The sequence below is a fragment of the Vanacampus margaritifer genome, chromosome 10, assembly GCF_051991255.1.
Source record: "Vanacampus margaritifer isolate UIUO_Vmar chromosome 10, RoL_Vmar_1.0, whole genome shotgun sequence".
Lineage (NCBI taxonomy): Eukaryota > Metazoa > Chordata > Actinopteri > Syngnathiformes > Syngnathidae > Vanacampus > Vanacampus margaritifer.
The window spans coordinates 8,491,917-8,517,441 of record NC_135441.1 but is presented as its reverse complement, the minus strand read 5'-3'; the positions used below and the strand labels follow the sequence as shown (position 1 = coordinate 8,517,441).

The 25,525-nt window shown below is 38.5% G+C and overlaps 1 protein-coding gene across 2 annotated transcripts; it reads left to right on the top strand.

Moving 5' to 3' along the window:
• Positions 1 to 522: 522 nt before the first annotated feature.
• On the top strand, positions 523 to 25,128 carry mtus1a (microtubule associated tumor suppressor 1a). 2 transcript variants are annotated; one of them, XM_077578788.1, is made up of 16 exons: positions 523 to 673; positions 1,612 to 1,721; positions 7,658 to 9,215; positions 9,442 to 9,610; positions 10,241 to 10,462; positions 10,744 to 10,821; positions 11,610 to 11,726; positions 14,971 to 15,179; positions 19,758 to 19,824; positions 22,152 to 22,366; positions 22,446 to 22,551; positions 22,681 to 22,754; positions 22,833 to 22,925; positions 23,404 to 23,520; positions 23,601 to 23,698; positions 24,148 to 25,128. In XM_077578788.1, exons 3-16 carry the CDS (start codon positions 7,752 to 7,754, stop codon positions 24,371 to 24,373), a joined length of 3,255 nt encoding a protein of 1,084 aa, XP_077434914.1. In that variant the 5' UTR covers positions 523 to 673; positions 1,612 to 1,721; positions 7,658 to 7,751; the 3' UTR covers positions 24,374 to 25,128. The 2 variants fall into 2 exon arrangements, with proteins under 2 accessions (XP_077434914.1, XP_077434913.1); XM_077578787.1 differs by lacking the exon at positions 1,612 to 1,721.
• Positions 25,129 to 25,525: the final 397 nt, after the last annotated feature.

Genomic DNA, 25,525 nt, shown 5'->3' with positions numbered 1-25,525 from the left:
GCAGCAGTAAAAGAAAGCCAGAGTTTCATATTAAATACTGGAAAATGTACTAAATATTTATTTTCATTTATCGACAATTTTGCCATTGACAACATGATTATGTTTTGCCTTACACAAACATAAGGCATTGTATGCATTTATTTGACCAGGGACAGCACACAACACAGTCACCAAGACAAAAGTTAGAAGAGATGTTTGTGGTACCGGGTTATAGCATGAATGCTAATTTCCACCTGTAGCCCCTGGGCAGGTTGTTCATAAAAGTAAAAGTATAAATATGTTAGTATATGAGAAGAGTAACAAGTCGATGAATTTGCATAAAAACGAGATTATGTCACGGACTGATTGATTCCAAAACCACCATTTTTATCAGGTTTATATGAATTAAAACGGACATTGGAAACTATTAATATGTAAGCAATAATTTTCAAAACAGACAAAAACTAAATTAGGACAAAATCAATAAAAAGTCATGAAAGGATTATGTATTTTAATCGACGTAACTAAATGGAGAAGGGTCAAAGTTCATGCAACTAAAAAGTAATCGAGTCACACGTGTGCGAGATGTGTGAACGTGATTCGGGAATTAGAGATCAACTGATATTTCTAAAACTCTAAAACAGGATTGTTGAAGAATTGAGGGAATCCTTTTGCCTCGAAGCTACGGTGACAGGTACACACTTTGTACGCTTTGTTTCAAGACGTTTATTACAAAGCACTCAATTATTGACTCCTTTAATCAACAGACGATAGAGTGCTCTTGTCACTCATCCTACCTGTGTCCGTAGTTTAAATGATGATAAATTCACCAACACAAACATTTCGTGACTGAAAGCTAACGGTGTTACGACGCCAGTTTTGTTCCTGTTTATTTAGAGGCTGTTGAGATAATTGACCCAATGATGTCGTGTTTGTGACGGCGAACTAATTCCTCCCTCTGGCGTGTTAATTGTGGCACTTGTGTAATTCCTAATTTTTTTACGTTGCGAATCGTCAGTCGTTGCCATTTATAGCTTTAACAACGAATGAGGTTAAAATTAGCCGTAGCTGTCATGTAGCCTTTGCTCAAAGAATGATTTATGGGCTATAGTAGCAATAGCATTTACCAGTTATTTGTTGGCTTATCTATACATAGAAACCACTTGTTGGAGGATAATCCGTCCATAATGTATGTTGGCAATCTCGTGTGTGGAAGCAGGTGATTTTAAATTAACGTTACTGCAAATAACCACAACAGGAGTCACCCATGCTCACTCAATGTCAATCTGCCAGTGTCTGCGCAAAAAGTAAAGTACTGTACACCAATTAATTCCTTCGTGATTTCAACTCCCCCGATTACATCAGAAATCATCAGATTTGTTTTGACTGTGAGCAGTGAGATATTCAACTAAAAGTGCCTCTTACATCAATTAATGAGTCGCTCAAAACTCTCAGGTCAGAAGAGACCGTGATGATTGTCCAGGCACTCACTGGTTACCTGCTAGAACATGTACCTGCGGCCGCCATGTTGGAGGCTGATACAGTGTTTTGCTTCGGTGCTTATTGAGTGAGTTGATAGCCAGTGCCAAGAAATGGTGAATTACTGTACGGTGTTCGGCTGCCACATTACAGGTGGAGTTAAAAGGTAAAGACAGAGACTGCGGCATTCACAAATCAGCAAAAATGAGATTACTCCGACCAGTTACCCAGTCAAAACCTGTGTTCTGAGCACTTCATTTAAGGTAAGCTTTATAACGAAGCAATATTTAAAAATCATGCTGTACACACAATATTAAACTAATCTTAACATTTTAGTTTAGTACTCTTAGAACAGTTTTATAAAATATATTGTTACCGAGGTATTGTACGAAATACATACACCCCAGAAATGTAAGATTCTTTGATTATTAGAATTGCAGCTGATTTCTACCATGCTAACTGCTACCTAGCCTTGAGGCTAATGTTGGGGAACTTCAGTGCTGTTTTAGCTAAAGTAAGCATCTGACAACTAGGTAATTAAGTGAAATAGTCTGTTTGATTTCCAGAAATGTTTGAATTGCATTGTTGTAGTTGTTCATGCTGGCCACTTTGCCATCATGTCTTTGCTATTAAATCCAGACCTTGTACAACATTTTAACCCTCATTGTAGCACATCTTAACTTAAGACAGGAATTAATTTGGAGCGGAGCTGGTATGACTTGATTAGGGTTAATCAGAAAAAAATGACAAAAAATGGACACGTGTTGGTCTACTAGTCTTTCTATTTCAAGTCTAGCTTATCCTCCTGATCTTAACCTTAAACATGGCACAAAATACATGATGAAAAGCTACTGTATCTGATGGAAAAGTGAGTTGATGTTTACAAATAGCTGGGTGTTTGCCCACCCCTTAGTGTGAAATGTAAGAACAAAATTTATATCTTACCTGAATGTTGTCGAATTGTAGCATCACAATTTGTCCACTCTGCAGGGCAATGTTGTCATGGCCAGAGACGGTTTGGTTAGTACGATTAGTGATGCATGGTAGCAGCTATGAGCACCCGGCACTTCTTATATTTCCCTATCAGTGCTTGTTTGGTTCTGCTCATAGTTAACTTCTGGGTTTGGGGTCTGCGGTGGTGGTCAAGTGTTTTTTTCCCTACAGAGGACACCTTTGTTCCTTTTACTGACTAAAATCTCCTAACACGTCACCCTGCATTTTGGGTTTGGATGATTATATAGGACTATTTGTAACGGCTTTCTGTCTGATACTGATCTTTGCAGTCACCTATACAAAGACAAGGGGAAGCTATTGTAGCCTGTTTGCATGGTAGCTGAGGGACTTAATATATATATATATTTTTTAACTAGAACAGATCAAAAGCAACTTAATCTGATTTATGACAATTTGTGAAACTCTTAGAAAAGTAGAAGCAAATGTTTTTTTAGGTGGCTGGGTTTTACTCTCGTTCTGTGTTTAAAACACAAAACTTGTTTTACTACTAGATGACTCGTCACAACAACTGTAGTTGGAAAATAATTAGTAAAATGCATGAATTATTAATAAATCCTCCAGTTTCCTAGACTCTTTAGCATTCTGCGCCATGAGTTAAATGCCTCTCCTCTCCAGATTAGACCATAGTACCTGGCTGTCAAGGGCCTCGTATAGATTAAGCATAAATAGCAAGTGTCTTAGTCTTGGCCTTTGGTGTCATGCTGCTGCTGTAGTATTGGGATCAAGTGTCAAGTTGTGTGTTCGACATTCGGCTAGTCATTAGTCAGTGACGTTTTCACTGTAAGATCATTGTATTTTACAGGGAGTACCAGCAGGATTACTTGCAAACTGCTTTCTGTCTAGAATTTAGGATTGTGCAGTATTCCTATGTGACACTGCATTCCGATCCTCTTTTTACTTATCCGTTTCTAAAAGGCTGCCTGATCCTTCCCCTCATAAGAGAGACTTTGGCTGCTTAGCAACAGTGAATACCATTTAAGCCTGGCAGCCTGCGGCTACTCCCCCTACACGCCCCTACACTGGGCTCAGCAGGGATGAGTTAACATGTTCATTTCTTGGCTAACTTGGGCCTGGGCATAGACTTTGACCCTTGCACTGCTACCAAGAGTTATAGGAAATGTCACTTGATGAAAGGCCCTCGAAGAGAGAAAAGCTAAGCACACAGGGCACCCTAAGCCAAAATGTAACATTATGTTTGCACAGTTGACTGAACGCAAGGAGGGAGCTGCGTCTGCGCGATTGCTGATAAGTGAGTCTCATAACTACTGCTTGCTCAGTTGGTCAGATTTAGGACTTTTTATTTATTTATTTATTTGCAAAAGCAGTAATTCCCTTTTAGTTAGTCGTATAGTGATATTTTCTTTCATTTGTTTATTTTTCAAGGTGCCGTGTATCATGATAAAATGTTGCCATAAATGATGTCGTCAGGGCTTTTTCACACTTATACATAAGATTACTGGATCAAATAAGCAGAATGTGTGCCCTGTCCTTTTGTTTCCGAATGCATGGGTGAAGTCCATTGATCTCTGAAGTGCAGGCCCTGGGAGGGTTGTGTGTGTACAAACTATAGCCAAAGCAGGATTTGAATTATAATGCTTCGTTTTTGCCTGTTACCATTCAATCAGATTTGGGTTGTTGTGTTTGTGTTTTCTGTGGAATTTTTAACTTGAATGATCTAAAACAGAGAATAATCAAAAGGTCAGATGAAGTTGCATCTTTATGTTGTTTGCTGCTTCCCTATGCCTGAATTCACAAATGAAACAAAGTATAAAATCCAAGCAAAACATGCTTTAGCAAGAACTTTTTAAATATCACTTCACTTAAAGTGTAGTTGACGCTTAATCAAGGATGTCAGTCAGTCTGCATGCTCGAACTGGGGGTGATATGATGCTCTTCTGTGGTATGAATCACAATGGCGCTTTTGTTGTCTTACAAGACTGGTCTTAAAAGTGAGAGTTCGCTAATTGCGACTTACTGAATTTCAGTAGACTCATTTTAGAAACCGCTTGAGCCTGTAAAGGGTTGTGTTGCTCGTGGCTCAAACAAAGCACTTTCTTTGGGCCGAAAAAATCATGAATAATTTGTTCACCCATATACTGTTACAATGGTGGACTATAATGAGCGCAAGCAGATGCTCTTTTGAGACTGCAAGCATCATTTTACAACCATCAGCCTTTGTCTTTCGGGGTTATTACAGCATGTCATCCTTTTCCATCTAAGCAAGTGGTTCTCAAACTTTCGACACCAAGTACCACCTAAAAAAAATAGTTGGCTTCCCAAGCATGACCAGAATGTACAATATAGTATAGTAGTATAGTTGGTCTATGTGTTAATCAAAAATTGGATATTTTACTCCTAAAAAGTATATTTAATATTATTGTAAGCAACTTGCACAGTTTAAACATTAACACTGTGCTTAGAAAAGAAGAAATACAACTTTGAGCTAAATAAACTTTTGGAGAACCAAAATTTCTGAAAGATAAAGTGCAAATGTATTGTACTTGCATGATAAATTCAACTGAATTGTACAAAGATACTGTACTACTAGATAAAAAAAAAAAAGTTTTTCAATTTCTTTCCAGAAAAAAAAATTGCCATTTTTGCACACATCGTGCATTCTAGTGAATTTTCAGAGTAAAAATGTTGTTGTAACATTACTCAGCGACTCCATATTTTTTGCCCTTATTTTATATTAAAATAATAATACAAATAAAATAAGGCTGTTATATCGGATTATAAATGGGGGAAAAAAACTGGATCGGGACCGATCGGACGTGAATTCACAATCCCAAAGCACAAACTGCAAGCATAAAGGGCACAATTACTTTGCGGGGGTTAAAGAGAAAATATTATATTATATAATTTTAGCCGAAATTAATAATGCATAGCTTACAGAAAAGAAAGCAAAACAATGAAAAACATCAGACACTTTAACCCAGACGTCCACAATCCATTCAAATACCATTGTACACGTGTTAGAACAGCATAGCTTAGTAAAAAGAGTGTGGCGACTAGACTATGGAGGACCAAAAGTGCCAAAATTAAATAAATGAATACACCATTAAATATGGAATTAAATTAATCAATGTGCTATTAAATATGTCATTAATTAATGAAATTACCTATGATTATTTGTGTGTGTGTGTGTGTGTGTATATGTGTGTGTATATATATGTATGTATATATGTATATATATGTATGTATATGTATGTATATATGTATATATATGTATGTATATATATATATATATGTATGTATATGTGTATATATATGTATGTATATATATATATATATATATGTGTATGTATGTATATATATATATATATATATATGTATGTATGTATATTTATTTATTTATTGGATGGATGGATGGATGGATGGATGATTAGCCTATTTGCTATTATTTAATTAATGACACATTTATTTAATTATTGATTTATTTAATTAATAAATGACACATTTATTTCATGACACATTTGTTTAATTATTGGTTTATTTAATTCCATATTTAGTTAATAAATGACACATTTAATTATTTCATGACACATTTTTTTTAATTATTGGTGTATTCATTTATTTAATTTTGACACTTTTTGTCCTCCTTACTAGACTGGCCTGCCTGCAGTCCAGACCTGTCTCGCATTGAAAATGTGTGACGCAATATGAAGCATAAAATACAAAGAAGACCTCAGACTGTTGAACAGCTGAAGCTGTACATCAAGCAAGAATGGGAAAGAATTCCACCTACAATTCAACGATTAGCGTCCTCAGTTCCCAAACCTTTATTGAATGTTGTTAAAAGAAAAGTGAGGTTAACACGGTGGTAAACATGACTCTGTCCCAGCTTTTTTGGAATGTATTGCAGCCATAAAATTCTAAGATGATGATTAGCCTAACATTCCAAAGACATGCATGGCAGGCTAATTGAACACTCCAAATTGTCCACAGGTGTGATTGTGAGTGTGGATGGTTGTTCGTCTGTGTGCCCTGCGATTGACTGGCAACCAGTTCAGGGTGTACCCTGCCTACTGCCCAAAGCCAGCTGGGATAGGCTCCAGCGACCCTTGTGAGGACAAGCAGTTAAGAAAATGGATGGATGGATGATTAGCCTATTTGCTAAAAAACAATAAAGTATATCAGTTTGAACACTAAACATCTTGTGGGAATGCTGAAAGCATTTATTCTCCACATTTTTTTCCCTTCAATAACTCCCACATAATATTTCCGATTGACACTGACTGTTCGAATATCAACTCGGCTTCAAAAAAATCACACCTTCCGGGGTAATTATTGTCTATTCCACATTACTTACAGTATTGGCACAATTTAACGTTACGTATCAACTTTTCCCATTAATTTTCAATTGGACTGACATTTAAATTTTTCTAACTCCCACGCCCACTTCAATGCATACAACTTCTTATCATTACCAGCTCTCTGATACTGCTCAGTGGTGCAGTTGGTAAAGTGCATTGTCCAGTAACCAGGAGGTAGCGGGCTGGCTATCATAGTTCCACTTTTTCATTTAAATGAATGGAGGGTACTGCATGCCTAGGTGGCGCTATTCAGTGAATTATTATTTTTTGTATTTTTCTATTGGATATCATTAGTTCCACTTTTTCCATCTAAATGAATGGAGGGTACTGCATTTCTAGGTGGCACTATTGAGTGTTTTTTTTTCCTTCATTTTTTCATTGGATATCATTTATTCCACTTTTTCCATCTAAATGAATGGAAGGCACTTTCAGATAATACTTTTCCATATAAATGCTTGCTTCAAAAATTCACGCCTCCCGGGTTCAAGTGTATTTTTATTCATTTATCTTTCAACTACAATTAATACTTTGTTTTTTCCCCCACATAATTTATCTTTCAATTTACTTCATAAGCATTCAGCTATTAGCATTCAGTTTTCAGCATTCCCACGTAATTTCTACAGAAACTGCACTTAGTCTAGTATTGGTAATGTATTCAATTAAATATAGTGATTTGCAAATATTTGTATTCTGTTTTTATTTGTTTAACATAAGCGCTTAAAATTGATGGATGGTTAACGTCCCGGCTTCATTGGAATTGGGTTGTGAATTATTGTATAAATAAAGTAAAAGTCTTTGAACATTGTAGGACTTTGCATTCATGGTGATTTAGAATGTCAAGTAACAATATATTTTTTTCTCATCTACAGATGTTCATGGAGGATCAGCACATTTGATTGGATTAGTGCTGCTAAACTGATGTATTTTCAGAACTTGATTCTGTGACCTTGCCACAACCTCTCAATGTCTAATTCAACGATTAACTTGTCTTACAATGAATTTGTTGCACCACACAAAGACATTCATCTGTGTCCTCCTGCTGAAAGTCCGTACGACGACGTATTCTTGACTCCATCGCTACCGAACTTCTCCAGTAGTATCACTGATCACAGAGATGGAGAGGCCAGCGCCTCACCTGACATCAACATGGCACCCAGACCTACCCTGGCAGATGTGTGTGAAAAAGTTACTTTGAACTCAGGGCATCCATACATTGGCATGACTTTCACACTGTCTAATAGCCTTGAGCTTACCTCCGAGGAAGACAATTTGAGTTTGCCTAAATCTGCTATGATTACGCCAAATGAAAAACATGGGGTTCTTCAGGGGACCTTTGTGTGTGAAGAATCTTCAGATCATAAACAGTTGGCTTGTGTTGAATCGGAGCCATTGACACATTACTCTGGAGCCTTTACACCAGATAAATGTGTTACTGTTATGCCTTCTCAGTCAATTATACAGGATATAGATAACGTTAATCAGACTTCCACACCAGTACCAAACGTTGCAAAGCAAATACTTCCTTCCCTTTTAGAATCCCCTTGCATTGAAAGCAGTTCAACAATATTCCCCAATGAACAGCAGCCAGCATCTACCACGCCTCCAAATCATTGTGCTGTGGGACTACATCCATTTGTCAGAAGAATCAAGAAAATGGAGTCAGCCTTGACCAATGTAAACTCTAAAGTTGCGACAAGAACTGTGCACAAAAAAATAGTGTCAGGGTCATCTCCACAACATAAACGACTGCAAACAATTGTGCTCACTAAATGCCCTGAACATCCTAGAGGAACTATCATAATTAGTCCAAGTAAAGTAAGGAATGGCAATGTATTTGTTCCTGTTGCTGCAAAAAGAGCAAACAGACAAGCCAGTCCAACTGCTGCTCGCTTGGGTTTAACAATCACACACCCTTCTGAGAATACTGTGGGCAATGGAACATGCAGTAGTAGCAAATCCAATGCAGCAATGAAATCATCTGTAGTGCAATGCAGAAAGGCCAGCACAGAGACGGAGAAAAATGCTTTAAGCCAAGTAGAACACTCGCCTGCTCAGTCCAAGGGCAGCCGAACCTTCTGCGTATTATCCCTTGAAAAATTCCCTGATAAAAGTTTCCAGAAAGGTCAGAAACCAACTGCAAATGATACATCAAACAAAACTGGGGTCAAGTTATGCCCAGCTTTGCGTCAGGTCAAGACGAGGCCTCATTGTTCATCAGAGACTTTGCCTTCCTCACTTCAGCCACCTAAAGAGAAGAAAACCATTTCAAAGTCCTCATCTAGCATTACAAGTTCAAGACACGAGAAACAAAATAAACCAGCGACCCCAAACAACTCTTCCCAGAGAAAACTGTCTTTGCAGACTGAGGCCTCTAAAAGACCTGCTGCAAGCCAGAGTCCTTGGGTGCTGAATAAAATTAGCCTAGCGGTAAGTAGATTTTGGTCATACAATCAAAATCAATGATCCATACACTGTTGATATGAATGTAACTGTTACTGAGAGTTGCAAATGGTCAAGACTTGAACCTAAAGGATTCCCTAGATGTGGCTGTGTTCTATTTGAAAATTTGCAGGTAGTTTGTATGTTTGTCTGATGTATAAGTCTTAACGGGAAGTTTAAAAAAGCTGGGAATCTTACACCAACCTCTTTGCAGACAGAATCTGGCAGAGCAAGAGCAGCCACTTTGGAAAAGAGCAGAACCCAAGGACCGCCATCCCAAAACCAACCAAAAGGAACATATCTTTCGCAACCTCCCAATGCCAGTCACAGGCCTGCTATTCAGTCTGTTGGCACCCCAAAGTCTAAGCAGAATATGACTGCAGGTAAAATGATCAAATTGCAGGTACATTTTAAAGGTGTTGTATAAATTATAAAGTATTTGACTTGGTTGCCGCTACAATATTTTGGAAAGTTTAGTAGCTTCTCCATTAGAGGGTGACATTTACCAGTTTGTATTTCAGGGAAACAGTCCTTTAGAATAATCTCACGTCTGGTTTCTTGTCATCTCATGAGTCTAAACGGCCGCCTCCTATCTTTCCCTTGGTCATCATTTTAAGAGCAGTCCTAGGGAAGGAAAATGAGTTTTCCTGTGAGTAGAACTCATTTTGGTGCTTGGAAAAACATGGGAAGGAACAGGAAAGTTCAGCACTGCTGTTCACATATGATCTCAATGTTTTAATAGCAACGTTGCGATCTACTCTCCAAAAGGATGCATTCTGACAATGCAATATTTTTTGTTGTAAATTTTATATTTTGTCTGGAGTATGTAACATTGGTGAGTTTTATTTAAGTATGGTCATTTAAGAATAGAGTAGGTTAACTTTTTCATTAATTAATTAAAACAGTATTAAAAGATGATTGATATGTTTTAGCAAATTTTGTGTTTCAGTCCTGAGAAATGCACCACCAAGCAGTCTGTCCATCCTAACCAGTTTCCTCATTCCATTTCATAGCAGGGAGTCCGAGGAATTGGGGAACAAGAGACCCAGCCTCGGCAGCACGTGTCAAACCCCAGCTGAGTGTATTCCGACCACCTGCAACTCTGTGTCCCACTTTCATGAGTCCTCCCTCTACTCCTACCTCTCGACTACCTCGCAAGCCTTCTGTGCCATCCAGCAGACTCAACAGAGGAAGCATTCACAGTGATCAGAATGAAGGTGCAGCAAATACACAAGGTGAGCCTGTCAGTGTCTTACGTAAGGCTGTCAGGGTCCAAGTGTGATTAGTGTGTTATGAAATTAGGCTTTGCTGATTGTTTTCAAGTATAAGATACTTTTTTTTTTATGCAAACAAGATGTTGAGGAGAGGGTCTTAATAGTGACCCACTTAAAGGCAAAGACTTGTCGAAAATCCTTCTCATTCAATGTCACTTAGCAAAGTTGCTGTTATTGCAAGGGTGTCTTGTGATACTGCCACATGCCCAGTTTTGAACCGCTTACCTATGCTTGCCTCACAGGTTCTGCTGTAGCTGCACAAACCCCTGTTAAAACGAAAGCAAGAGTCATACCAACCCCTGGAAGGTGGACTGGACAAAGTAAGATCACACCTATTTACAAAAACATCAACATGCGCATGTTGGAATGTGTCTAGTAGTGCTGATTATTCAATCGATTATTCAATTGACTAATCGACTAATCTGATTTGTTTTAATTTTGCAGTAGTGTATTACAAAAGCATCTTCCCCCTGATTACTGTTTACTAACCAGTGACTGGTGTTTATTTTGTACTTCAATTTGTATAGTGATAAAAAGGGGGTGGGGGGGGTTGATGTTGTACCTACTATGTTACCGGTTCAGTCATTGTTTTCCAAAGTGAAAACATGTTCGCAAATGTTTTATTTTGATTAAACCCAGAAGATAATCAGTCTTGACTACAGAAATCGGTGAACAATTACTGTTGATATGCTGAAACCAGAGGATTTGGATTTTAAATAAAAAAATGGCTCCTAAATGATTACTCCATTATTAAAACAGTTGTCGATTAATTTGATAAACAATTACTTGCCGTTTAGTCACTTAATTTGATAATCAATTACTCGCCGTTTAATCGATTAATTTGACAGTTCTAGCTTTACAAGAGGACTTTCACTGACAGTGTCCTTAAACACTCACAGCTGAATCCCTAAATCCAAGTATATCATTTACATCCTATCACCACAATACACTACACTATACTATACTGTAGAATACTGTACTATACTATACTGTAATATAGTCAGGAATTTGTGTAATCTAACTTTACTTTTGCCCCATGCATCACGGATAAGGTTATTATTTGATGACTCAGTTTTTCCTCTAAAACGTCTTTCTGTGTCCCTAACAGTTCTACCCACAACAAACACGCCTACAAGTACCAACAAAGAAGCTACTACTTCTACTCCTGGTCCTCTAAAAAGAAGCACATCTTCTAGATTTGTTGGTTTAACACCAAGTAAACCAGGTAAGCAGTTTTTAACAGAGGTCAGTGCATTGAGAAATATCTTATCTAGGTATAACTGTGACTCTACAAGGCTGCTTTCAGTTCAGCCAACAGTGACAAGTTTGCACTTTTAAGTATAGAAGTGAAGCAGGATGAAATGGTAGAACATGAGAGCATGGAGAGTTAGATCAAATTCCCATTGGCTCCAGTATTCCTGCTTGCTCCTCCCATCGCCACTCTCAACCTTGAGAGGCAGCCAACCCACCCACCCACCTTCCTGCCCTAGCATCCTGCCTGAGCTACAGTGCTGCTAGTGTTTTGGTCAATGACTGAAGACTTGCTTTACCAGCAGTTTGCAAGGCCTTATACGAAATATTGCTGAATGACCTTACATGGAGACTCTACCATGATGACCTGGGAGCTTTCACTTTTTCCTGTCTGTTATGTCTCAATGGCATAGATGTTTTTTTGGAGGCGAGGGTGCAATTTATGCCTTGCAGCTTTTTTGGGGTTGGGGGGTTTCTAGCCAACTTTATAACATTGAACTTTTTTTCTCTCCAAAAACTTATATATGTATGCGGTGGCATTCTACCTTGATTTTTGAGAGATGTTATGGTTACCAAAGCTCTCACCCTCAAACATCCACGTGCGTCTGACAGCAAAAGGCTTACTCCGAAACATTCATCTGCTGTCAGGATGCTGGAAAAACACGGTGGTTTTCCAAGCAGGTTAGTCATCTCATTTTGGCTCGGCTATACGGCCTCAATTTGCTAATGTTTTATTTACAGTACTTGACTGGTGTTGTAAACTGTGTGCCTCTATGTTTAGCATGGTTGTTTACTTGTCTCTTAAGCAGGAGGTTCAGCTTTCATTTAAATACAGCAGTCACCGTAATTTCATCCAGGGCAGTGGATACAAATGAGATTAGAATGTTGGCTTTCACTATACATCCATTTCAATAGCCATGCATGGTTTTTACATTTGTGCATGAGTGAAAAGGGGAGACACAGAAACGGAGAGAGAGAAAAGGGACCTTTTTGGCCACATAGAGAAGGAAGACCAATTTATCTTGTTTGAGCCTGAAATGAGGCAAGGTTATTTTGGGCTTTACGTTGAACCTCACAGTGACTGTATATCAGCACTGTAGGAAAACTAGTTGGTTTCCCATAAAAGTTGAATGCTTTAATTGCCATTTAGATTTTTGAAAATACGTATAAGGAAATTTAGTTAATTCTTATCATTAACTTATCTAAACAAATGACACTACTACTATAATTTGGCTTAGAAATCTCACAAATCTGATGTAGTAGTGAACAAACATAGCGTCCCATGTAACGTAAATGAGGATGACTGAACTGAATTTTCTTTCATTGTGCTAACAAAGAACTCAAAGTAAGTGATTATGACGTGACGAACAGAACAACTCATCACCAGTTCAATGCTGTGATATCTCCTTACATGCCAACAAAAACACCACAGTAACTGTTTTTTTTCTCCTTTTTCTTTTTGACATCTATTGTCAGAGCAAAAGGAGCAGTCTGTAACAACTTGCAGATTTTTTTTTCTTCTTGAAAAGTCCCTAATTCTACACTGCACGCAGCTGCTGTGACAACCAGCTGCACAAAAGTTACAATACGGTGGAAAATGACTAATTATTGTTTGAATAATTCCGAATGCGCTGAAGAAGTACCATTCTGTAACTGTCTTTGTCCATTCCGAAGCATTTTGTCCACTTACTCCAACAACTGAAAGCTTGAATGCTTTAAATGGAGTTGTTGCCCATCTATTATCTTGGATACAAGTAAAATGTTAACTAAACACATGTAACATAACATTACCTCTCATATTATTTTAATAGGAGCTAATTTTCCAGGAATATAGTTGATTCTGGAAAATGTTATAATTTCCCATTTCCTCATCACATTACACTGCAAAAGCTCAGTGTATATGAACATAGATTCAAGCTAATTGCAGATGTTTGAAAGTGATGGTTCTTGTACAGACAGCAGAGGGCAATCTCATTCAAGTAAACCGATTTGCTGACAGGCAACAAGAACTATAAACGTCAGATCAAGTTCATCCAATGTCTCTAGATTTTAAATTCGAACAGCATTTCCCATCAAACAAAGAATTCTATTGAGCTTTAATCTGCTCTACCAATCACAATTACTTTATATTAGTATAAATTATTATATGCTGTATTTATTTTTCATATTTGTATTATATGCCTTATTTGACAGCTTTGCAAACAACAATCATGTTGCTTTTTACTGTATAGGCATTTTGTTTGGTCTGGTTTTAGCATTGACACTCAAGCGTTCATGTTATTAATAGCGTTCCTCCATTTTTCCTGTGCTTGGGTGAGCAATCAACTCAGACCACGATGCCTGGATTTCTTTTTACATGAATGGTACTTAATGTAGTTGGCTTTATGCTATATGGATGAAATTTGTTTGATTTTGCAGTAAATCTAAAGTTATTGTAACTTAGTGTTAAAGTGTCCAGATCAGAGCACACTACAGAATGTATAGAGCTATGGTTTGTTTGTTTGTTTTAAATCACTAATTGTCTACTCACTGATTGAGTAAATTGACATCGCTGTGGGTACCCCACGAGACCCTCTTGGTACAATAAATTCTGCTCAGTGAAAGCTGGTATTCCAGATATGTCTCAGTTTAGCCTTATCGGCAATGTTGCGCAACACGGTGTATGGTTCCTCCTGGTGAACCGGACATTGCAAAACATTTTTTTTTTCAAAATGTGTGAATTATTTATGCTACTTTAAACATAATGTTTATGTTATAATAGTCTGATAATGCAAACTTTGTGTTTTTCTATTCTCACAAATGTTCTTAATAAACAAAGGTCTCTTGTTTGTTGGATTACGTGGGGGGGGGGTAATTTATTTATAAAACTGATGTAAATCTAGACTGCACTAGCAGAACAAGCTGCCCTTGGTGACCAGGTCCACAGAGCTCTGGATTGAATTAGGAAATGGAAAACTAATTGCATTTAGAGGATCCATTTGAATGCCGTGCTATCTGTGAAGCAGTGCTGGGAATTGTCAGTGCACTTGATTGGACACATGTTGACTGTAGAACCATCCACAACTTTGGCAGTGGAGCTTGCCGCATCATTTAAGACCATTTCGAGTTGAGGCGGGTATTATCGGACCATGTACAGTACCGTACTACGCTCATGGAAGGGGGATTGATGATGATGATGATGAACACTATCACGACTCTTGATGCTTTTTCTTTTACAGTAGAAAAGAACAAGCTGAAAAATTGTTCCCGACAGCAAGTCTCAACATCCAAAGCAAAAGATAATATTGGACCTCCAGATGTGGTGCCTCTTAATGTTCAACGGGATGACAGAAATGTCCAGAGGATCCAGAATCTTGTGGGACTGCTTGCAGCCTCCAACTGCAGATTTGAAGCGGTGACTATTGTCTTGCAACAAGCGCTGGCTGAGGTATGATCATTTTGGGAGGATTTTAATTATTGTACAATTAAAGAGAATTATATGCACAATTATTTTGAGAATAACGGCCAATTACACTGTTATACGGTAAGTAAATAATATATAATACAATAATAATGCTATAATACTAACAATAACAATAATGCAACCGAAATGCTATTTATACGTACAGACAATTCATCACCTCAACAGTTTTTCTTTTAAACATGGATATTTAAACACATTGTTTGAATATCATGCATCGAGCAGTGTCATGTGACTGACTTCCAGGAAGCAAATGCCTCCAGGGTTTATTCTTGCCCACTATCCATTATGAATAGGCCTGACAGATCAGGACACAGTTCAGCTTCAATCATCTTTCTTCCTTATTACATTACTGTCAAAACAAAATTATTTCTTGGGAAAATACACAGTTATTATCCCTGGTTACATATTGGTTTTTACTTTTATTTCTTTAATATGCATGAGCGTAATTGTGTTGACTTGTGTGAGACAACAAAAGAGGGATAAAAAAAATATATAGAAATTGTTGTAAAACGCCCTAATTATGTTGCTGACTGCACAGAGAATTAAATTCTTCATAGTAAAAATATAGATTTTTTTTTTTTTATTCAGTAAAATATTTGATTAACAGTGATAGGTGGTGATATGATCAATATGAATTTTCAAATTGTATTAATCACTCAAGCACTCATGGTACATTAATCACAAAAAAACACTGCAATTAGATTGATCTTTTTTTACATGTTTTTTTAGGAGAAAAAAACAAGGCTCACTTTAAAGCTGATAACTGATGTGCATCATCAGTCTTTTTGATATGAATAATCGTCAAAACAACCCCTTGAAGGATTTGAAGCATGAAAGACCTCATCCATTCATTTTCTGCGGTATTTAATGGTTTTGTTTTAGTTTTGTGGGGCATATAAGCAGTCCTACATCTCTGTTTATATAGTAAAGTGTGAAATACAGTACAGTGTATCAATAACCAATTCAGACAATGATGACAGCCACACTGAATAGCACTTAGACAGGACCTAGGCTGTGTTTGGAATCACTTGTGCTATCCACTATATAGTGGCCTATAAAGTGAGTTAGACATTTTGTAGTGCAGTTTGAAAGTTTAGTGCAAGTACTGTATAGGTTATTCTCTGTCTAGTGCCCTTACTGTATCCCAAAATTCATCTTGAAAAGTAGTGAACAACCTGTAGGGGCATATTTGGAAAGTCGTGGCCTAACCTTTTATACTACCTTTCCTTAACCTTTGTGGGAAGCATCAATGGGTCAATGCAAGATGAAATGGTGCTTCCTTTCAAACAGGAAAATACAGCATTTTTTTTTTAAATGAATCAGATTCATCCATCCATTTTCCGAACCGATTATCCTCACTGGGGCCATGCCGGAGCCGATCCCAGCTGTCAGTGGGCGGTAGGCAGGGTACACCCTGAACTGGTCATCAGCCAATCTCAGATTCCACTTTTCTTAATCAATGTCCTTGTGCAACAGCAAGTATTGCTGATGAGCGTATTCACTTGGTCGTTAAACTATGTCTGTAGCCTGGGCTTTACGTATTGTTGCCGTAACATATAATAGGTAACATTTCCTTTCAAAAAGTCCGGTCACTATGCTAAAGGTGAGTCAAAGGTATACAGTAAGGCTAGAGAATTGAAAGAGAATTTAGAATTCAAACAACCTTTTCTTTAAATATTGTGGTACCTTCTCACTCGGATAGGGAAGAGCCCCATGATCACTAGAAAAGCAATAAATTTCTTGATGCAGTTGGCTAATTATCATTAAAATATCTTTAATACAACCCCTGGCCAAAATTTTGAAATCACCGCTCTTGGACGATGATAATAAATATTAAATTTGGGAGAAAAACGACAAATAATGGCTGTTCCATAAAACTTAGCTTGTTTAAAAAAAAAAGTTGTGCTTTAGGGTAAGTAAACTTAAAAGTGCAACTGTATAGTGAGGAAAAATGGGACAATACCCATAAAATCCAAAATACTGTGGCAATTGTTTACATCTTTTCAGAGGTTGAAGTGGACATGAGTAGAGATGTGCATGTGAATTTTGGTGATTTGTTGTATTCTTGTGTTAATAAGTTGTGTTTAGCTTTTGTACATATACAGTTGTGATTCACTTAATTATAAAGTAACTGTGAAATCATGACAAAGACACTGCACCACTAGTACTTTGTTTCACCACAAAGGGTTGTGTTGCAGAACCAAGAAGAAGCATAGGAAAGGCACACACTTTTAACATACTGAAAAACTGTTTCTGAATGTATTTGATGTAGTTTTTAATGCTAATTAGTTGTCAAATTAATTTGTCTGCCTTGTCAGGTGATAGCAGGATGAGCCCTTGTGACACGATTTTACATAGTTGCAGTTCCATATCGCTGGTGTCAGTCATATCGTTTGACGAATATATGCTTTTGGTTAGTTCACATGCATGCTTTTTTTTTGGGACCAATCGAAAGAGTTGAAAATGGCTGTGGTCTTCGATGTAAAGGTTGAACAAACGTGCTGTTTTGCTAAAAGTACAAGGATTCCACCAGATGCCAACAATATGCACAATTTAAGCCTTAAAACGAGGGAGCTTCAAATTGGTTGTCAACAAAGAGTTCACTGGAAGCACATGTGGCAATATTGTTGTTGAAGCTCCCTGTGTTGAAACGGTCAACATATATTCTGCTGATACTTTTGACCCAATCACTGATCCCTGCACCATTTTCCTCTTTTGCTTGGCAGGATTGTGAAACTGATTGCATCAACAAACGCAAGACAGTGTCATTTCCCTCAGCCCTCACTCACTCCCTTTTGCAGCACACAAAGCACATAGTAGACATCAGCTCCATTAGCAAAATATAAGATGGTGTAATTAATTAAAATTCTATATGCAGTATTGTAAAGCTAAGGATGCTTATAAATGAGACGGTTATTGTGTGCCGGCAGTGCACAGTGGAAACTACTGGTCATTCAAAGGCCCAAGAATAGATGGCTCTTCCCATCACAGTGTGAGAATGCCCCAGCTGTTGGCTTGATATGGTAAAATGAGCTTGTGGCCGTACCACTTAGCCAGCTCTGCACATTGTTTCTTATCATCTGTTTGAATGGTGTGATAATGTTGTGGACAACTGGCTGTGAAAGTAACAGGCAACACGCAAATAACTTGACTCTTACTGACTTTGACATTCAAAATATTTCCCAGATACTGTAACTTGATGCACTGAAATCAAGCCTTAGCAGACAGAATTTGGCAATTTGAAATTTCGTCAGCATTTCTCCCAGTACAGAACGATTTTCTCATCCAGTGGGATAATTGAGAACTGGCTTCTAATTCCTTGGTCAACCAGCTGCAGATCATTATTGCCTGAGATTAGTTGCTAAAAAGTGAAACTGGCCATCTGATGTGTCACTGTACAAAAAGGGCGTGTAACGGTGGAATTATGAACATGAGGTCCACAGAGGGAGTGGTGCAGAGCTTTAGCGGATGATTTAATGCGGCGTTGGATGAGAGTGGGGGATGGTAGTAATGAAAGCTGTCCTCATGTCCCCCTGGGAAGGTCACTTCCCATCTTAAGGTCTGCTCCATCATGTCTACAAATGATCTGGTTGCTCCATTTGGACTGCTTGCATGTGCTGTCTTAAAGTGACCTCACCTCAGTAGGGTGGAGCCTGTTCTTCCCTTGGAAGCCTGCCCCTTTGTGTGTGTGTGTATTTGTTTTAATACAGCAGTGCACTTAGCAGTCAGTTAGCTCAGCTGGAGCAACATCTTGTAATCCAGGAGGATGTAAATGGAGGTGGTGCGTCCACCTGGACCGCTGTTTGTCCTGGCTTACTTGGTGTGTCCAAACCCCAGTGGGGGGCAGGGGTATCCAGGGATCGAAGGCTGATGTCATGGGCTGTTCAGGCAGCAGAGTGTGCCTTAATGCTCCCTGTGCTGCAAAGCAGGTAACTTCCATAGATGCTTCATTTATAGGCATTGTTATAAATGGCAGATGAAAGGCTTTGGTGTATGTTTTGTATTGAAGAGTGATGTTTGGTTCACCTTTGCTTTTATTTTTTTTAACATTTAGATTTATGGCCATTCGTTATGTTGCATGTTGTGATCACAATTAGCGATTGGCACAGTAGAAGAGTAGATTAAGTGTCTAAACGGTTACGTGTCTCTTATCTTCTTAAAAAGCACCGCAGCAAGTGCTGCTTCACAGACTTGATCTTTAATCAAGGAACCGTGCCAGCAAAAATAATTAGATAACTCTGAACATGAGTTGTCTATCAAGTTTTACTTTTATTCTCCTCCCCTTATTCCTGATGTTTACTTTTGTCAGCAACTGTAGTCATGTATTTGTATTTGCTAATATCCTGGCTAACTGAATTCATTAAACATTCCAATGAACATTTGTGACTTTGTCATATTGTTTTTTAATAATATATGGCATTATTGTCTTTTTTTTAATATTACAATAATTTAGCGATCTAAACTCTGTTAAATGTTTGTGTCAGATTTAATTCCGTTGTCTCTTTGATTTCATGTGTTGGATGTGTTTTAACTTGTGTGCAGCGTGATGAAGCCACGGGTCAATGCAGAGAACTCTCTCAGCAGTTGGTCAACCTCCGAGGAGAGCTCGGTAAGATGACCCTGGACTTGCACTTGGTGATTGTAAACACATACATGGCACTCGTCTTACGCTTAAAAGTTTCATAACTGTCAACCCAACAATGGGGAGTAAATGGGGGTGTGCATCTCTTGATGCTTATCCCAATACATGGGGTACGATACAAGTCAAGAACAGTACACGTCAAGCGGAAGCATTTGATTCAGTGGGATTACGATTCAATAAGGTACAGCTGTAGCTTCGATGTTGATATGTTATGAGCTCTGCATAGCCCAAACTATTCTAGTTCAATTCAAAGAAACAAATCATCAGCAACATTAACCCGATTACCTGTTGTCCATCTCTCATAAGACGATTCAATATGTATCTCGATACATAGGGTATTCGGTCGGTTCAATTAAATCAAAACAGATTTTCCAATTCAAATAAATTTTTGTTACACAGATAATAGTAAGGCCACGATGTCATCCTAAAAGCAGTCAGACATTTATTTTGTTCCAATTAATTTTTTTGCTTTGTTTGCTTTGAGCAGTCTTCGTTTTCAATTTTAAGCAAAACATGCGGTATGTGTGCAAGCAAAGCATCAAACAATTATCTCACAACAATCATTAAGTAAGCTTTTTGTTCATTTAGTTTGTTTTATCAAAAAAAGTCTCAAAATGTTAACAGTAGCCGTGTTAATTTACAAATGGATGTGAACGGCATCTTATTTGCATTATGCAATTCATGAAGTCGCATATTTGCATTTTTTTTCCCCTGTGGAACCTGTCTTCAGCTAAGGTTCACTGAAAAAAAACAACTCATTCACAGGTTTGGTGCTCTTTTTTTAAAGTTTCAAGATGGTGCCAACGCCCTGACTTATATCATAGAGTCAAGGAACTGTTTTGAAGTGATACTTGATTAAGCTTTTACTTCCCACCATAGGAGCATGTTCCATTAATCATTGTGAGTACTTTGAAAAGGGCAATAAGTGAAGCCTAGGGCTGGACTGGCCATCTGCCGTACAGGGCAGATGCCCATTAGACTGGTGTGTTTTGGGGCTGATGCAATGCTATCACCATATATAATAATATTTAAAATAAAAAAAAAAATTAAAAAAGGAATCTTTTTTTACATTTTGTAAAATAAAATATTCCCCCAAAAATACACATTGTAAAATTGAAAATCAATTATTTAATTTAATATTTGTCTAATATTTTGCCATCAATGTTTTGAAGATTTATGTGCCTTAAAAAAAGCAAATATTTGCAAACCATTTTCTGTCCACTTACTTGACCCTTTTGATAAAACCAGTCCTTCCAATTGATTTATTTCCATTAATCTTATTTTCAGCTTGTTATGCAGACACACACACACACCTTGTTTCAAGTCCCTCGGGACTTACACATGACCGCTATTAAATACTGAGCACTGATCTAACACATTCTTTTGTCGAGTGGTCCGTCAGCTACCCTGACCTTAAGTTGACCTTGTTGCATGTACTCTAGCAACAACTGTTTGAAAGTGTTCGTGTTCACTTTCCTTTCCAGGCCTCACATTCCTCCTAAAAAAAATCCATTGATGTCCTCAGCCAGCACTGTTATCCAGTCAGTGCCACGCTGCCTTAAAATGATGCCAGACATTGCATCTATCTCTATCTGTTGCTCCCAAATGTCCATCCCATGTGAAACTGTGGGCCAGAACATCTAACTTTAGTCCTGGTATAAAATAGATCCACATTCACCATATGAGCCAAATGGTGTTTGTTTCAAGGGGCGGAATTGGACTAAAGGCTCATATGACCAGATCACAGTTGCACATGGTTGCGGAATTCACTTTCTTGGCCTCTACATGCCACAGCCTGATAGCTGGTCCCAGTATTGGCTTTGCTTCTGCTCCTGGATCTGCTACGGTTATTCCAGTCTGCCGAAGGTGGTGCTTCACACTCCCACAGTCATTTTGATTTCCTCTGTAACCCACCAGTTTAAACTATTAGACTCTCAGACATTATTGTGAATTATATATGGATGGATGGGATCCATCATTGGTCCAATTCAATGAAAGCTGCATTAAGGATTTAGTCACTCAGCAACTACAGTTGAATATAAACAGCTGAGACATTGAGACTCGTAGACAGAAGCAGAACAAATGTCTGTGCTTAAACAATGTTCATGAGAGCAACAATAACAAGGTCAAAGGGCCTTGTCTGAAATCTTTTACCCATGGTCCAGTTTTTGCAATGTGGAAAAAAATGCTTTGCCAAGTTTGGGCAAACGCCACACATTTTAAAGCCACATAACCTCACCAGGCATCGTGGATATCAAGAGTAAGTGTACTCAATTGACATTTCCATTTTGCAGAGTGCTCAGCCAATTCATCGGAACGACTGGAAAAGGAAAAGCAGGACTTGCAGGATGCGCTGGAGTGTGCAATGCGGAGACTGCAGGAGCAGCACCAGAAGGACCTGGAAGAGCTGGAGCAGAGGCTGCGGGCCTTTTACCAATCCGAGTGGGACAAGGTCCACCTCAGCTACCAGGAGGAGGCGGTCAAGTGCAAAGCTCTGCTGGAAAAGCAGGTTTGCTGCTCTCATTATAAAAATAGTGAATGCACATCAACTCTGGGATGAGCTAGTAATTGAAATGTTTCTCCAAAAGATGGAACAACTTGAAGTCAGTCATGATTCCATGAAGCTGGAATTGGAGCACAGCCATGTAGAACAGCTGCAATGTGTTGAACAACAACATGAACAGTCACTGGAAGGTGAGTGATGGAGAGCTGCATTTCATGTCATTTTGGATTTCCACTATTTACAACTTGATACTAAATATTCAGCTTGCTCAATGTATTTAATTATTTTAACTGATTTTTTTTCTTTCGTAACTTTTTCAGAGCTCAGGAAAAGTTACACTCAGCAGCTGGAGTGTTTGGATGTAAGTTTGAAGGATTCAGAAGCGGCACTCTCTGTAAGTTGGACAGTTTTTTTTTTTCCCCAAGACAACCTGTCACCATGTCATGCATTAAAGTCTGCCTTTTTTCTGCAGGCACAGATTCAAATGCTGACTCAGGAAAACGCTGACCTGATTGAAAAGTTTAAAGCAGAGGAGAACAAGCGGAGAGAGCTGGCGGAAAGTCAGGTACTGGTCTCTGTATCTCGATGTTGTTGTACGGGTGGGAAAATCATAAACCAAACCATCCACACAAAAAAAAACATCTTAAATGACTGACCTCATGATCTGCTTGCCAACTCACTAAAAACACAGCCCTTTCCAATTTTTCATCTCTTCTGAGTGCAGTGTTAAAGCGAGTCTGCCTTTTTTGCATCAGTATTGATTCAAAACCCACTCAGCATTCTGCCACGTAATTAAGGGATCTTCATTAAACCCCGCCCACCATAGGATTGCTGACAGTAGCAGGGAAAAAAAGGCAACATTTCAAAAATGCCCTCCCTGTTAAAGCTAAAACAAATATTCTAGTTTATCACTAATTATGTAATGGGGTTGAGATTAATGCACTCAAGTTCTATTATTTATAAAATTAATTGTTGCTGGAGTGTTGTTGCCGTTTTTCTATGATCCTAAGGAGTCCCAAAATGTTCTTGTTCTTTCCCTGTAGAAGGACTCGCACACGGTTTACCTGGAGCAAGAGCTGGAAAGCCTGAAGGTGGTGCTGGATATAAAAAACAAACAACTTCACCAACAGAAGAAGATGATGATTGAAATTGACGAACTGGTAAGCTGGAGAGCCGAGACGAGGGACTGCATGCTGGTGTCAAATATAGCATTGTTCGCTCCCTTCCTTTTGTCTGCCAGCTTGAGAAAAATGTGAAGTTAGACGAGAGCCTTAAGAAGGTCCAGCAGGAGAACGAGGACCTCAAAGCTCGCATGGAGAGATATGCTGCTCGCTCAAGGTGAGTGAGTTTACAGCCAAATTATGTGCTTTAGGAATTGACTCAAATATCAATACTGTCGTTTGATATGGATTATTGGCTGTACTGTATACGGTACGAATAATTGTTCCCCGATGGGACATATTGGATTTAATTTCATCAATGCAGCATCACAAAGGTTTTTGATCACACCTTTTATTAGGTACTTGTTCTTGTTTAGTGTTATTATTACCCAAGATTTCAAAATTGACCAAAAAGGCCATCTTTAATGTTGACTCATTTATGAATGTGTATAATAAGGCTAACATCTGCCCAAGATAAAATAGCTACACTTGAACTTCATCTGCTTGCTAATGCGTGATGAAGAAGTCCAGAACATGCACTATGGTCGTCTATAAACATACGTTTCCTATTTTTATTAACGGAAATGTGTTGTTGGTTGTCTAAGCTGATGGGTTTGTCTCTCGCAGGCAACTGTCTACAGAGCAGGCTGCGCTGCAAGAATCCCTCCAGAAGGAGTCCAATGTGAACAAGCGTTTGTCGATGGAGAATGAAGAGCTGCTCTGGAAACTCCAGAACGGAGAACCCAGCAGCCCGCAGAAGATGTCCCCCAGCTCTCTGTCTCCATCCCACTTCAGCTTGCAGTCACCTTGCAGCCCTGCAGCCTGCCCGGCCTTCCCGCTCTCGCCCAGATAACGACGGCCCCTTGCTTCCAGGAAGCAAACAGACTCATTGGCATCGTCTATCTTAAAGGTCACCCTGTTGAGCTATTGGCGTGGTAACGTTATCATCAGCCTGTGGGGGTATTATCATATTTTGCAGATAGACAGAGATGCAGACTGTAAAAATGATGCACACAAGCACTTAATAAGCAAGGCCATGTTGTTCTTTGGCTGGCTATGGAGGGGATAAAGAATCTCAGGACTTGAATGTCATGAACTGTGATTTTTTTTTTTTTTTTAATGGTTTGTTTTTTGTTCTTGTAGCCACTGGAAGCTCAGCACTCACACTGCATGTTCCTTGATAACACATATTCAGATACAGCCCTGCCGTATTCAGGCTGTAGATTCCTGCACCTTTTAGTCACAATTACGTTAAGGTATGACTCAACTGTCTTAGTGTAAAATTAAACCTAACCGTTTAGCAAGGCACCAACCAGCTTGATACTGTGGCAGGTACTGCATCCCTCTCAAATATGTTACCCTTACTCTTTTTGTGTTTTGATCACGGGACCAATCCCAATTCTGTGTGTGTTCTGTATGTCGGGCCCAACTTCGCCCCCTTGAGAAATCGTAACACAGCTTTAAAATTGGGGTCTGTTGGCAGGAGGTGGCTTTGTTTCCGCACATTGTCTTGGTAATGTCTCCTATGCAGAATTTGAGTGTAAATTCTATTATTGGTGTGTTGACGTTCTTTGAAATATGCAATTAATAAACTTTATTTTAAACCTGCTATATGAAATGCTTTTTTTCTTCTGATATACTACTCACTTGGCTTTATTATTGGCTATTTGTTCAATGTTTCAGTACTTTTTGTGCAACTTGTCCTCTAACAAATTGTATTACAAAATGCATCCTATACATTTATGGGTTCAGTTAAAATTGGTATTTAAACAGTTTCCCTTCATCGTGCGTTTCACATTTTAAGAATTGATCAACAGTACTTCACGATTGCGAAACATCAAAGAAGATGATGCCACAAACTTCCACTGCATCAACGGGTTGTTACACAGAGAGACGGGAAGACAACTGGTAACAAAAGCAACGAGGTGGACATCATGGGCTCAAGCCCCCCAATAAATAAGAATTTTAGCTGAGTGTTTATGTTGTTAGGAGTTAGATGATTTTA

Excerpts from the sequence above, each read along its gene's own strand:
- mtus1a (XM_077578787.1), top strand. The coding sequence starts at position 7,752 with ATGTCTAATTCAACGATTAACTTGTCTTACAATGAATTTGTTGCACCA. Across the intron at positions 9,216-9,441 it reads TGAATAAAATTAGCCTAGCG|ACAGAATCTGGCAGAGCAAG; the intron begins GTAAGTAGATTT and ends ACCTCTTTGCAG. Across the intron at positions 23,699-24,147 it reads AGATATGCTGCTCGCTCAAG|GCAACTGTCTACAGAGCAGG; the intron begins GTGAGTGAGTTT and ends TGTCTCTCGCAG.